The sequence below is a fragment of the Alnus glutinosa genome, chromosome 10 (genome assembly GCF_958979055.1).
Source record: "Alnus glutinosa chromosome 10, dhAlnGlut1.1, whole genome shotgun sequence".
NCBI lineage: Eukaryota > Viridiplantae > Streptophyta > Magnoliopsida > Fagales > Betulaceae > Alnus > Alnus glutinosa.
The window spans coordinates 7,186,370-7,199,202 of record NC_084895.1 but is presented as its reverse complement, the minus strand read 5'-3'; the positions used below and the strand labels follow the sequence as shown (position 1 = coordinate 7,199,202).

Sequence of the window (12,833 nt, the reverse complement as noted above, 5' to 3'; positions counted from 1 at the left end):
GCAGCGAAGCCAAGCCTGATATTCTGCACCAGATTCATCAACTGGTTTAGCAAGAGAGCCATTCAAAAAACCAAGCTTGTTCTTAGCAGTGAGTGCCATCACCATGGAACGACTCCATGTGTGATAGTTATCCCCATCTAAAAGCTGAGAAACAAGAACCGTCCCTGGACTATCGCCATGGTGGAGGTGATAAGGAGAAGAGTCTTCGATGGAGAAAGATGAAGACATGAAGAAAATTTTCTGAAGAATTTCAGAAAGGGCTCTGATACCATAACAAGAAAACAGAGGATAATGGAGAAAAACTGATTCTCGTCGTATTGAAGCTCTAAGGCTGTGTGTGTATAAATAGGATTACAGAGGAAACAAAAATACAAACGGAAAGGAATATCTAAGCGAATATACAAGGGCCAGCGCATTCTAACAAGAAAAGAGAATATCTACAGCTCAGCTAAACGGTTGTGGGCTTCTAGAAGGATCTAGAGAGAAAAAGAAAAATGCTTTGCTCAAGCTCCACGTAGGCTGCTTGTATGATTCTTTTTTATTGTAGGCTTGTGATCGTAATATGTAATTTGACTTTAGAGTTTACTTTAGTGATGATCCAGTAATTAATCCAACAATAGGATCTATCTAAAAAACATCCTATGGTCTAAATCAACCTACTAGATTGATTGATCATGACCATCCAAAATTGAAAGGTCATGATTAGATCGCTCTGAGCTCAGATGCTTCGTGCCAAGTGCACCACTAGCACCAACTGCCACATGCACAAGCATTACTAAAGGTTTAAAGTGTGTTGGACCTTATAAATATTAACTACACTTTCTTTTTTAAAGTGTGTGGAAACTAGTGTCGCTCCGTAACTGATGGGATGTGGGATACTTAATATCGTAATATATTACCATGCTATGTAGTCGATGTGTACAGTAGTCGATCTACTTTATCTCTTAGGTCATCCTATTCATGCCTTGAACCTTTAACGTGGTTTTAGTTTTGATATCAAATGAATCAAACCTTAACTAGAACTCCCATTTAAATTTGATCAACGACTTATATATCACAAGCGACAACAAATTCACATTCAAAATATATATTTATGTTTGACATGAATACTTGCATCATTGTAATTATTGGCTAAAATTGGTTATAGATTCGTTAGGGAAAAAAAAAAAAAAATTAAAGGGGAACTATTTCATCAAATGTCGATCCTCATATTTGAAGTTAGCGCATGCATTTGAGGGCTAGCTAGCTAGCTATCAAATTTTGAGTATATTTGAAGAGCTTGTTATTTGTGGGATGACACTCATAATGAAAGAATTGAAAATGTAAAAAATGGCTTGCTTTTATTACTTGCATTTCATCGTGATGTTTTACTGCATTCAATCCAAAAACTTGGTCAGGTTATCCCAACTGATATGTGTTAAAATATTAATTAAATTTATATTTTTCTATCAGTTTGAAGTTTTAGAATAAGTGGTGATTGTTAACATGGTATCATAGCAAAGGTTTTGAATTTGAACTTTGTCTCCTTAATTTACCTCTTATTTCAATTAATTATTAAACTGGCAGGAATAGGTAAATCTAATCATTTAATCAATATTTTAACACTCTTCATCCCCTCACATGTGAGCTCAAACTCTTTTTAATAGGTGAGGCCTAACATGTGAAATATTTAATTAAAATAAAAGGTAAATGAAGGAGATATGATTCGAATTCATGATCTCTGCTCTAATACTATTAGTGATAACTTAGGACGAAAATAACCCTTAAAACATCCTAAACCGAATTAAAATCGTAAAAGAAACCCTAAACTTGCTGTCGCCGCACTTGTTCGAACGGTAGTACAGGCCCGTTCGAACGGCTCTTCTATCGAACTTTTTCTTTCGAATCCAACCACGTAATCTTCCCGCAATAACCCCATGAAGTGTTCTACATCACTCTCTCTCATCCAAAGAAAACAAAGACAATTCTCTGACTAGAATTTTATTTCCCACCAAATTGTGCTATGTTAAATCTTCACTTGTTCCAAATGCTTAAACTAATAGAAATATATAAATTTAAATATTTAATCAATAGTACTTTAACAACGTAAACCCATTATAAAGCTTTTGTCTAACTAATATAAGACTCCAACAACATTATCAACTATTTACACGATGAATAAATCCCAAACAATATCTTATCAAAGCAAAGCACCTTTCAAGGCATAACACACACACACACAATATCTTATCAAATCAAAGCACCTTTCAAGGCATAACACACAAATATATTTTGAGAATTACCATCTTTACTCCAACAAAGTAATGTGTTTTTTTTTTTTTTTTTTTTAATTTTTTTTATGACACCTTAATGTGTTTTATGACACCACAAGAGCTCACATCCAATTCAAATTAAATAAATCTATTTAGTAATACATGGGAACCTATGCAATTTTTATTGCTTCAAATTCAAATTAAATAAATCTATTTAATTGGTAATACGTACATGGGAACCTATGCAATTTTTCTTTTTCTTTTTTTGGTGTGTAGAATGAAAGAGTGACAATCAATCATTATGATAATGATAAAAAAAAAAAATTTGTTTGACATTAATTTATGTATTGTTGTTAACTATTAAAGGCTTCACAAGTTATAACAATATTGTATAGATAGCAACTTTTGGTACGTGTTAAGATTTATGAAAAAGAAACAAGGTACACAAATTTTGTAGTGAATGAAAATAAAATAATCCACGATAAGCATGCTTTTGATGTTCTAGAAATATACAAAAGTTGAAAAGTCTTCCTTGCCGACATAACAGAAGATTGATAAGCATTCTAAAAATCATGTCTCATCATGGTTTCCTTTTTTATGTTATAGGCAGTTACTTTGATGGCCGTCAAATGGATTAAGAGAGAGAGAGAGAGGAAGAAAGAGAGTAGTTAAGAAATCATTACTAGATCTTATGCTAAGGATTCTGCATATAGACGACATCTGAGTGCCTCGTTTATGGATGTCTAATACATGATAAGTAACAGGATTCAACTTCGTTTATTGTACGCCTTACGCATTGTGTCAAGCACGCCCAAAACCATTTAACCACGCTCTTATCTAGGCCAAGTACAATACGACAATTTCTGAAACTGGCACGAAGACAAAATTTAAATTTAAATCCCTTTTCTGGCCAAGTTTTCTCACAAGCTCTAATTGTATTTACAACACATTTGTGCATCTGTCCGTAAACTTTTTCAAGGTTGTCAAAGGAGTGAGGATACATGATGGGCACTGGAGCTGGACAAATAGAGGGAGGGGCAAGATTATTAGTTTGAACAGTATTAAGTTTGGAGAAATGAGGAAGCTGGATGGGAGATGAAAATGGACTGAAAGGGATATGGCCATGGTTGTTAGCTTGCACTTTTAGGAGAATGAGGATAAGAAACTCTGTCACCACTACCATAAGTTTTCTAATACATTTGCAAGCCATAGATTCTCCTCCAATTTAGAAACTTTTTATTTTGACATACAACTAAAACGATAATTAAGGCTTAATTAGCCCTTATATACTCTACAAAATTTATTTTTTCTTAAAATAATTCGATTCAAATAAATGTTATTTAGTAGTTCAGACTTTTGTATCTATGGTAGGGTTTAAATCATGTGACTCTTAGGTTAACAAATAGCTTTTTGTTAAGATTGAAAGGTTTTGAAATATATTTTTTTGTTAGCCTATAGTTTTGGGAAAAACATGTGTGCAATTAAAAAAGTAGTTTCAAATTGACAACTCAATGGGATGACCCATACAAAAGTTTTATTACATCAACACACCCATACAAAAGTTTTGAAAAAAAAAAATGACTTGCAAAGCATGATAAATATTTATATTGTAATACTTAGAATTCTACCATTTTATATTGTTAACACACACACCCACACACACATATATAATATTGAAAGGAACTTGCTTTCACGAAAATAATTATTTTAGAAAACAATTGAAGTTTTTATGAGTGACAGAGAGATTTAAAGCTTATATAATGAATTAACTTGATTGAGGATGAGAGTAAATGTATTGGTCCAATACTTACAGCAATGCAAAATACTATGTCACATGGCATTGCATTAGTTGCCTTCTTTTTATTTTTTATTTATTCAAGTATAAACAAATATTGTCTCGTGGTATGGGTTATGAGTTCCAAAAAAAACTTTTTACTTAATTAATTGGTAACTTGTATTAAAATCACAAAAACCATTAAAGGATCCATCGCATGTTCAAGTTGGGTCTATTACTAGAACAAGATCCAAGATGATCTAATAGGCATTTAATGGGCTGATTTAAGAAATTTGGGGTGATTGTAAAACGGGACATTTCAAACTTGGCTTAAAGGAAGATGAAGGCGTAATAAATTTAATCCAAGCTATTGATGGGTCTGATCTTACTTAATTGAGTGTAATTATTTCTTTAGAAATGGCGTGGATTAATGACTGATTGGTGTGTGAATTAATGGCTGATTGACTTGCCTATTTCAGACCTTCCTTAGGCGTGATTTTCTTGATTTCAGTCTATTATTGGCGTGGAAGAGCTACTAATTTCAGATCAAATTAGTGCTAATTTTAGGCTCCTAGTTTTTATTTTTATTTTTATTTTTTATTTACTTTCTTATTTTGAAACCAAATTAGTTTCATTTTTCTTATAGTGGGCATGTAGGGTTGAAAATGATATAAATCGCATGCACTCATTGTAATGAAAGATCATGGAATAGAAATAAAAGAAAACATAAAGTTTGTTTCGTTCATTGGTTTTTCAAAGAACTTGTGAATATATCAAGGATTCTTTTTTGTAGCATTCAAATTTTATACCTTCAGTTCGTGATTCAATTATAATCATTGGGTTGGAGTTTGTTACTTTATACCATTGGTTCACGTTTCATTTTTAAACGTTGCGTTGAGGTTTTTTTATAAAAAATTTGAATTTTAGCTTTCTTGGGCAAGTACTCCAATATTGTTTGTTGAGTTTCAAAAGCGTGTTGGTTGAGGTTCGCATCATTTGGTATCATAGCCAAGTTCTAAAAGCAGGATTACAATCATTTTATCTTTTGTTTGTTGTTATCATCCTATCTTGTTCCTTTTGTGTTCATTATTCTTTATTCTTGTTTTGTTTCGTGCACCAAGTTAAAAAACAAAATAAGGTTATATTGAAGAAACATATACTATCATTCACCATACTTATCAAAGTTATTTTTTTTTTTTAATCGTAAATTTTGTAGTTTTCGTTCTCTCAAAAAATCTGATTTTTGCCATCTTCGTTTGATTCATTGTTTCTATAATATTTTTCTTGCCGTCAGTATTGGTTTAAACTAATGCATGAGGATCGATTGGATCAATCTTATCATGACTGATCAAACTAATGGACAAGGACATATTAAAAAAAAATAGAAAAAAAAATTATTAATTAATAAGAATAGAATATAGAAAAAAATAGAAAACTTTAGTAATAAAATGAAAATCATTAATTTTTAACTTTTATATATATATATATTTCCTATTTTCCTCATTTTCATGTTTTTTTATGAGACATATGACCACGTGGCAAGTTTTGATTGGTTTGACATGAAATTCCGTTTATGATACAAAATAAAACCTAGCTAGAAAAAAAAAATAAAGTTGTTAAAACCTAGATATTGAAATGACATTTAACCCAAAAATTAAAAATTAAAAAAAGAAAAACTCTATTAATATAAAATGAACTATATATATATATTTTTTTTTCTATAGGTTTCATTCTTTTTTTTTTTTTCTTTTTTTTAAAAAAAAAAAGTTTAATAGGTTTATTTGACTTTTTTTTTTTTTGTTATACAAGGTCAATAGCGTCGACTATTCAGTCGACCTATTATCAGCGTCGACTATTAGGTCGACGCTGATACTTTTCAATTTAAAAAAGAAAAATTAAATTAAATTATTTTAATATAGGATCAATAGTGTTGACCACAAACTCGACACTCAACACCATTAAGTCGACGTTGATAATAGGTTATTAGTGTTGACCTTGGGGTCGACACTGGTGGGTATTTATTAGTGTCGACTTAGTGACATGTCTTTATTTAATTGATAAGGTTTTTCACCTTAAGGAGGGTACATTAATTATTTCTATGAAAACCAAAAGACTACGGTTATTTAATACAGGCTTTTATGAGAATCCAGATACGGCCCGCAGATTAGATTCATGGGCTCTTCTTCGTCATCTTGCCCGGCTAACCCCTGAGCCCTGTCTCTGCTTAGGTGACTTTAACGAAATCACCTCAGCAGCAGAAAAAGACAGCACAACAACACGACCCCCAAACCAAATGAGAGCTTTCAAGGCGGCTCTAAAGGATGGAGGTTTGTCTGATTTAGGCTTCTCGGGGCCGAAGTTTACTTGGTGTAATGGCAGAAGTGGGGAGGAGTATACACGGGAACGACTGGATAGGGCTCTGGCGAATCAGGTCTGGACGGCTCTCTATAATGTAGTGGAGGTCAATGTCTTACCTCGTTGTAGTTCGGACCACCATCCTTTGCTGGTGGATTTTTCTCATACTCAGGATGTGAGATGGGAAAAGAGTACTATGTTTAAGTATGAAGCTAGTTGGGCAAAGCAGAAGGGGCACCAGGAAGTCATCAAAAAAGTCTGGAGGGCAAAACAGAGACACATTAATCCATGGGAGAATATCCAAAGAAAATTGAGTGGCTGTCGACGGTCTCTGAAGCAATGGGTGCGAAAACAGGGCCATTCGGTTGAGGAACAGATTCAAAAATTGGAAGAAGATCTTAACAAGATTCAGATGCAAGAGCAATTGAGTAGTCCGGGAGCTGAAGGTCCTCTAAAGGAAGAACTGTACTCCTTGATGGGACAGGAGGAGCTGAGGTGGAAACAACGAGCCAAAGAAAATTGGCTAATGTATGGGGACCGCAATTCCAAGTTCTTTCATGCAAGTGCAAACCAGAAATATTGCCGAAGCAGGATCTCGGTGATCAATGATATGGATGGCAGGCAGTGTAACACAAAGGATGAGATAGAAACAGCTTTTATATCCTACTTTCAAGAATTATTTACCGCTGGAGACAACTTGGCTGTAACAGCTAGTATTGATGCTCTAGACAGGAAGGTCACAGATGCTATGAACCAGAAACTGCTTGAGCCATTTACTGTGGAGGAAATTTCTGCAGCACTTAATCAAATGCCCCCACTCAAGGACCCGGGACCAGATGGGTTCTCTGCATGCTTCTATCAAACTAATTGGGCCACAATTCATCCTGAGGTATGTGATGCAATTTTGTACTACCTGAATACTGGTGAGATGGAGGATAGTATAAATACAACTCATATTGCCCTTATCCCAAAAAATCTCTCTCCCGGTTCTGTCTTGGACTATAGGCCTATTAGTTTGTGTAACGTTATATACAAATTGATTTCGAAAGTCCTTGCTAATAGATTGAAGGTAGTTTTGCCAAACATAATTTCCCCTACACAGAGTGCATTTATTTTTGGAAGACTGATAACAGATAATATCCTAGTTGCATATGAAACAATGCATTCTATGCAATCGAGAATGTGGAGCAAAACAGGGTTCATGGGAATCAAACTCGACATGAGCAAGGCGTATGATCGAGTTGAATGGATTTTTCTGGAAGCAGTTATGGATAGACTGGGTTTTGAAGCAAAATGGGTAAACTTGGTGATGAAATGCATCCGGACAGTGACCTATGCTATCTTAGTGAATGGAAAGCCAGTGGGAAATATTCGACCGTCTAGGGGGATTAGACAGGGGGACCCCATTTCTCCCTACCTCTTCCTCCTATGTGCAGAAGCCCTCAGTGCCCTCCTTAGTAAGGCGGAACATACAGGGGCCATCACTAGAGTCTTGACTTCCTTTAAGGGCCCTCGGCTGAATCACCTCTTCTTTGCGGATGATAGTATGCTGTTTTGCAAAGCCAATTCGGTGGAGTGGAGGAGACTATTCCGAATATTGGAGATTTATGAAGCAGGGTCGGGCCAGAAATTAAATATAAACAAGACCTCAATTTTCTTTAGTAGGAATACCAGTCAAGAGAGAAAGCAAGAGATCCTAAGGCTATCTGGCTTGTCCGAGGCGCACCGTATTGATACCTATTTGGGGCTACCAACTTTTGTTGGAAAATCTCGAAATCTGGCGTTTAAGAACATTATCGAGAAGGTGTCACAAAGGCTTGACAACTGGAAGGTGAAATTTTTATCACAAGCAAGGAAGGAGGTGCTTTTGAAGGCGGTAGTCCAAGCCATTCCAACGTATAGTATGGGGGTGTTTCAGCTTCCTATTTCACTTTGTAGAGAATTGAACCAGTTGATGCAGAATTTTTGGTGGAACCATATGTCTCAAACCTCCAAAATTCACTGGATGTGTTGGGAAAAGATGGGAAGATCCAAAGCTATTGGGGGGCTCGGCTTTCGGGACCTAGTAATTTTTAATAAGGCTATGCTAGCAAAACAAGGCTGGAGGATCTTGCAAAATCCCTCTTCCTTGGCGGCTCAAATCCTAAAGGCCAAGTACTTCCCTAAGGCAACTTTTCTGGAGGCGCCATTAGGAACAAGGCCTTCTTTCGCATGGAGAAGCATTCTTAATGCAAGGGAGCTATTGAAGCAGGGGCTGGAATGGAGAATAGGGGATGGAAAATCTATCAAGGTGTGGGGGGACAAGTGGCTACCAACCCCCACCACATATGAAGTTCAATCGCCTCCCAAAATCCTAGATAAGAAAGATATGGTTGCTGAATTGATAGATCCTGATATGAAATGGTGGAATACATCATTGATTAAGTCTGTTTTCTCGGAGGAAGAAGCTAAGGTAATAATAAACATTCCCCTTAGTCCTGCTCTGCCAAGAGACCGATTGCTGTGGAGGGGCACCAAGAATGGAGAATTCACGGTTAGAAGTGCATATCACCTGGGTAGAGAGATTCAGGATCAAGCAGGGGGCCAATGCTCTAACACGGTAAAGGGGGCGGAGGTGTGGAAAACAATATGGGGTTTAGAAGTCCCAAATACTGTGAAGATTTTTCTATGGAAGGCATGTCATGATGTACTTCCCACTAAGGAAAACCTGTTTCACAAAAGAATTGTGAAGGATAAATCTTGCCCCTGCTGTACTCTGGAAGCCGAGTCTACTTTTCATGCAATCTGGTCCTGCGGTGCAGCAAGGGACGTGTGGGGGACAACAAAATCCTGCTTCCAGAAGTGCTCGTGCGATGGACCAACTTTCAGGAAACTTTTTGAATATTGCATGGGCCGACTGAGCAGGGAAGAATTGGAGCAAATGGCGGTGACTTCAAGGAAAATCTGGCTTGGAGGAATGCTCTGATCTTTGAAGGGAAGTTCGCTCATCCAGACGTGGTGTTTGATGAAGCAAAATCGTCTCTGATAGAATTTAAAAAATGCAATACAAAGGAGCGATGTTCTCAACGGGGAGAGAATTCAGCCAGTAGAGAGAAAGCCACCTCCTGGTTCCCTCCTCCAATGGGGACAATAAAAATTAACTGGGATGCCTCTTTGAACATAAAGAGAGGATGGATTGGATTGGGGGTTATTGCTAGAGATAATAATGGTTTATTCCTGGGTGCTAGGAGTGTAACCAAGCAGATTAAAGCAGACCCCAATCTGGCGGAAGTAATGGCAGCATTGTTAGCTTTGCAGTTCAGTAAAGAGGTTAGATTTTTTGATGTTATCCTCGAAGGTGATGCAGCCAAGGTTATAAATGAAATAAACTCGGAGCCTCCTTATTCCTCACGGATTGGACACTTCCTTGAAAATATCCATCTAGAAAAGGGTTGCTTCAGATCTGTTTTGTTCTCTTTTATTCCAAGAGAGTGTAATTATGCAGCCCACAATCTAGCTAAGGAAGCCTCTAATAATTTTGTGGACAATAGTTGGCTGGAGGAGATGCCAATGTGCGTTAGAAGCATTGTTCTTAGGGAATGCTCTTGTCCCTAGATCCTATTTATTGGGATCAATTTGTACTTGTTCTCAGAATTGAGTTTAATGATATCTACCCGTTCAAAAAAAAAAAAAAAAAAAAAAATACAGATGCATAGGAAGGCGAGGCTTGAGTACAACCTCTAATGGATCCGCCTTGGGCAAGGCAATTCCCAATCCTTCACTCATGTCCACCTTCATACCTGCAGCCATGGTTGTGATATCAAATCCTTGAAGCAAACGAGCCAGCGCCAAGTGAACCACTTGCACGCCGTATGACGCTCCTGGGCATGACCTTCTACCATAACTAAAAGGAATAAACTCAAAATCTGGACCCCTGATATCAATCTGCGAATGAGTTGTCATAAACCTCTCCGGCTGGAACTCCGTTGGGTTTGTCCACATGCGCGGGTCTCGTTGCACCTTCCATATGTTGACGATCAACTGAGTGCCCTTTGGAACAAAGCGGTCGCCAATGTTGCAGTCTTCCATGGCCTCGTGCAATCCTGTGACGGGGCTTGGTGGGTAGAGGCGTAGAGTTTCCTTAACAATTGCTCGGAGATAGTTCAGGTTCTTGATATCAGATTCTTGCACCCTTCTATCCTTCCCTACATGGATGTCAAGCTCTTCTTGGGCAGCCTTTAGCACGCTTGGGTGGTTTAAGAGCAAGGTCACTATCCATGTTAGAGTGACAGCTGTGCTTCCTGCGCCTGTTAGGATGAGAATCTGCAGCAAAGAAGCATATTTGATTAATATTCTAACATATTTAACACTAAGCCAACAGCAAGGCATCTAATAATGTTGAGTAAGTACTGTGAAGGGCTCAATTCTTACTAGCAATCATAAGAAATGAAGAACTAACGTACGTACCATTGTTGTTGCCTTGACGATGTGATGCAGGAGGATCCGAGTCTGATGACACTGAGCTGTCAGATTGCACAATAATGGCGCTGAAATACCTGGAGCAGGCGGATCAGCGCAAAAGTGGCAAGAAATCGTAATTTGGCTTAATTGGGATAATTTCCGAGTGCGCTGCAGTAATTTGGCCATAACTTTGGCTACGAGTATCTGTTTCGCGCATATGACCCCAATTCGGAAAGCTCTCTTCGGCGCGCACGTCGTGGCCACCGAGCTTTGCTTGGTGCGCCTCGTTTCGAGCCCCAAAAGCTGCTGTTTTCCTTGTCAAAACCTTAATTTTAGATATTTTTTTTCCATTTATGGTAACTTTTCGTTTATTATTTAGGAGGTGATTCTGAGCCCGATTTGGGCAAGATTTTCAACAGAATACTTATTTTATTACGTATTTCATTTTATTAGGGTTTTCGGAATTTTGCTATTTTTGGCAAAAATTCTCCTAAACCTAATTTTCAGCTATTTAAGCTCGGCTTGTGGGTGTTTTTTTTCGACAGCTTATTGTTATTGATTAATTATCAAAATTCAGAGTTTTCTCTCTGTTTTGGGGTGAATTTTCTAGTTTCTTCCTTGCAAATTACCTGTTGATTAGCCTACAGAATAATCGCTATTCTGTTCCGGCGTCACGATGGTATCGTGTGTATGCCCCGAGATCACAGCATCCTCCTCAAGGGTTGCTAACATCGCATCCATGAAATCCCTTTCATCTCTACTTTTACACTCTAATTTTTGCTGGCAAAGATGTTCCTTAAGCCAAATTTCAATCACCGAGTCCATTTCCTTAGCAGCTCTCTTCATGGAACCGATATGCCCTTTAAAGTCCAGCCATTCAAGAAAAGGAACGGCGTCTGACATGACAAAAGTACCGCTCAGATACAAAGCCTCGTGTATCCCACTTCTAGTGCGACTCCCCTCGCTGTTCTTGTCGCCGTATTCGGCAAAGGAAAATCGCTTCCCGACAAGCTTCGTGAGGATGATATTGAAAGTCATCTGCTCAAACATCTCGCTCATGGTTGCCATGCTGTTGTTTATAGACAGCGAGTACAAGTCTTTTATCAGCGACTCCACTTCTGTGTTCGGAACATGTTTCGTCATTTCCACCTGATCGCTCGACAGAAGCTCAAGAATGGCCATCTTTCTCATGTCGCGCCAATATTGTCCGTAAGGAGCAAGAGAAAAGATAGCATTGTTGTAACCAAGGTATTTTCCAGCTGCTATGCTTGCCCTCGTGGCAAAAACTCTGTCGTTGGTGGCCAAGAATTCCTTGACCATCTCCTTGCTGCTCACCACCAAGAGCCGATGAAGGCCGACCTTGAGTGAGAAGAGTGAGCCGTATTTGTCGGCCATGGCCCCAAGAATTCGGGGGACTGGGTCTTGGCCTCCGAGAAGATGGAGGTGGCCTATCACGGGTAGTGCGCCGGGTGGTTCAGGGATTCCGATGAGCTTGGCGCGACTCTTCTTGGCATGAGATGCAATTCTCAAGACTCTACAGATTACTAGCAAAGCAAGAAGGCCTACAATTGTTTGGATATGAGAATAAAACTCCATGTTGGTCTTGAGGTTTTGGGATCGATGGCATATATGCAAATTATACAAGACTTACAAGTGTAATTTATAGTAGAAATTAAAGCAATTGTCAGCACACGTCACATTTTTCGTGTTTTTTGCATGATTAGCGTACGAACGGGCACCAATGTCTAACTAGCGAAGGGTTGATTTATAACTTGGGGGATGTCCCACATGGTCCCACACTTATTGTGAATAAAAGAGTGATTGATGCATAATAGTTTTGCAGTTGTTATACACATTTTTAGAGACATGGGGTGAGATCACTCCATATCTCGAGGCTCTTGCTTGGCTATATACTCCCATCTGACATGTGGATATCGATTTTAGATATTCGCATCAGCCTCTTATTTTTCTTGTCTACATCTGCGCGGTTATTATGGTTATTAAATGCAGTT

General features: G+C 37.9%; 1 protein-coding gene across 1 annotated transcript; it reads right to left on the bottom strand.

Annotated features, from left to right (window-relative positions):
* Positions 1-9,971: 9,971 nt before the first annotated feature.
* On the bottom strand, positions 9,972-12,429 carry LOC133878972 (dimethylnonatriene synthase-like). The gene is made up of 4 exons (XM_062317530.1): positions 11,500-12,429; positions 10,828-10,848; positions 10,067-10,683; positions 9,972-9,978 (listed from the first exon to the last, which is right to left on the bottom strand). The coding sequence occupies exons 1-4, from the start codon at positions 12,415-12,417 to the stop codon at positions 9,972-9,974; spliced, it is 1,563 nt and encodes a 520-aa protein (XP_062173514.1). The 5' UTR covers positions 12,418-12,429.
* Positions 12,430-12,833: the final 404 nt, after the last annotated feature.

Coding starts and splice junctions, on each gene's coding strand:
- LOC133878972 (XM_062317530.1), bottom strand. CDS start 12,417: ATGGAGTTTTATTCTCATATCCAAACAATTGTAGGCCTTCTTGCTTTG. Junction 10,849..11,499: donor CGGGGCATACACACGATACC/ATCGTGACGCCG, acceptor CTCCTGCATCAC/ATCGTCAAGGCAACAACAAT. Junction 10,684..10,827: donor TCGTCAAGGCAACAACAATG/GTACGTACGTTA, acceptor TCTTTGCTGCAG/ATTCTCATCCTAACAGGCGC.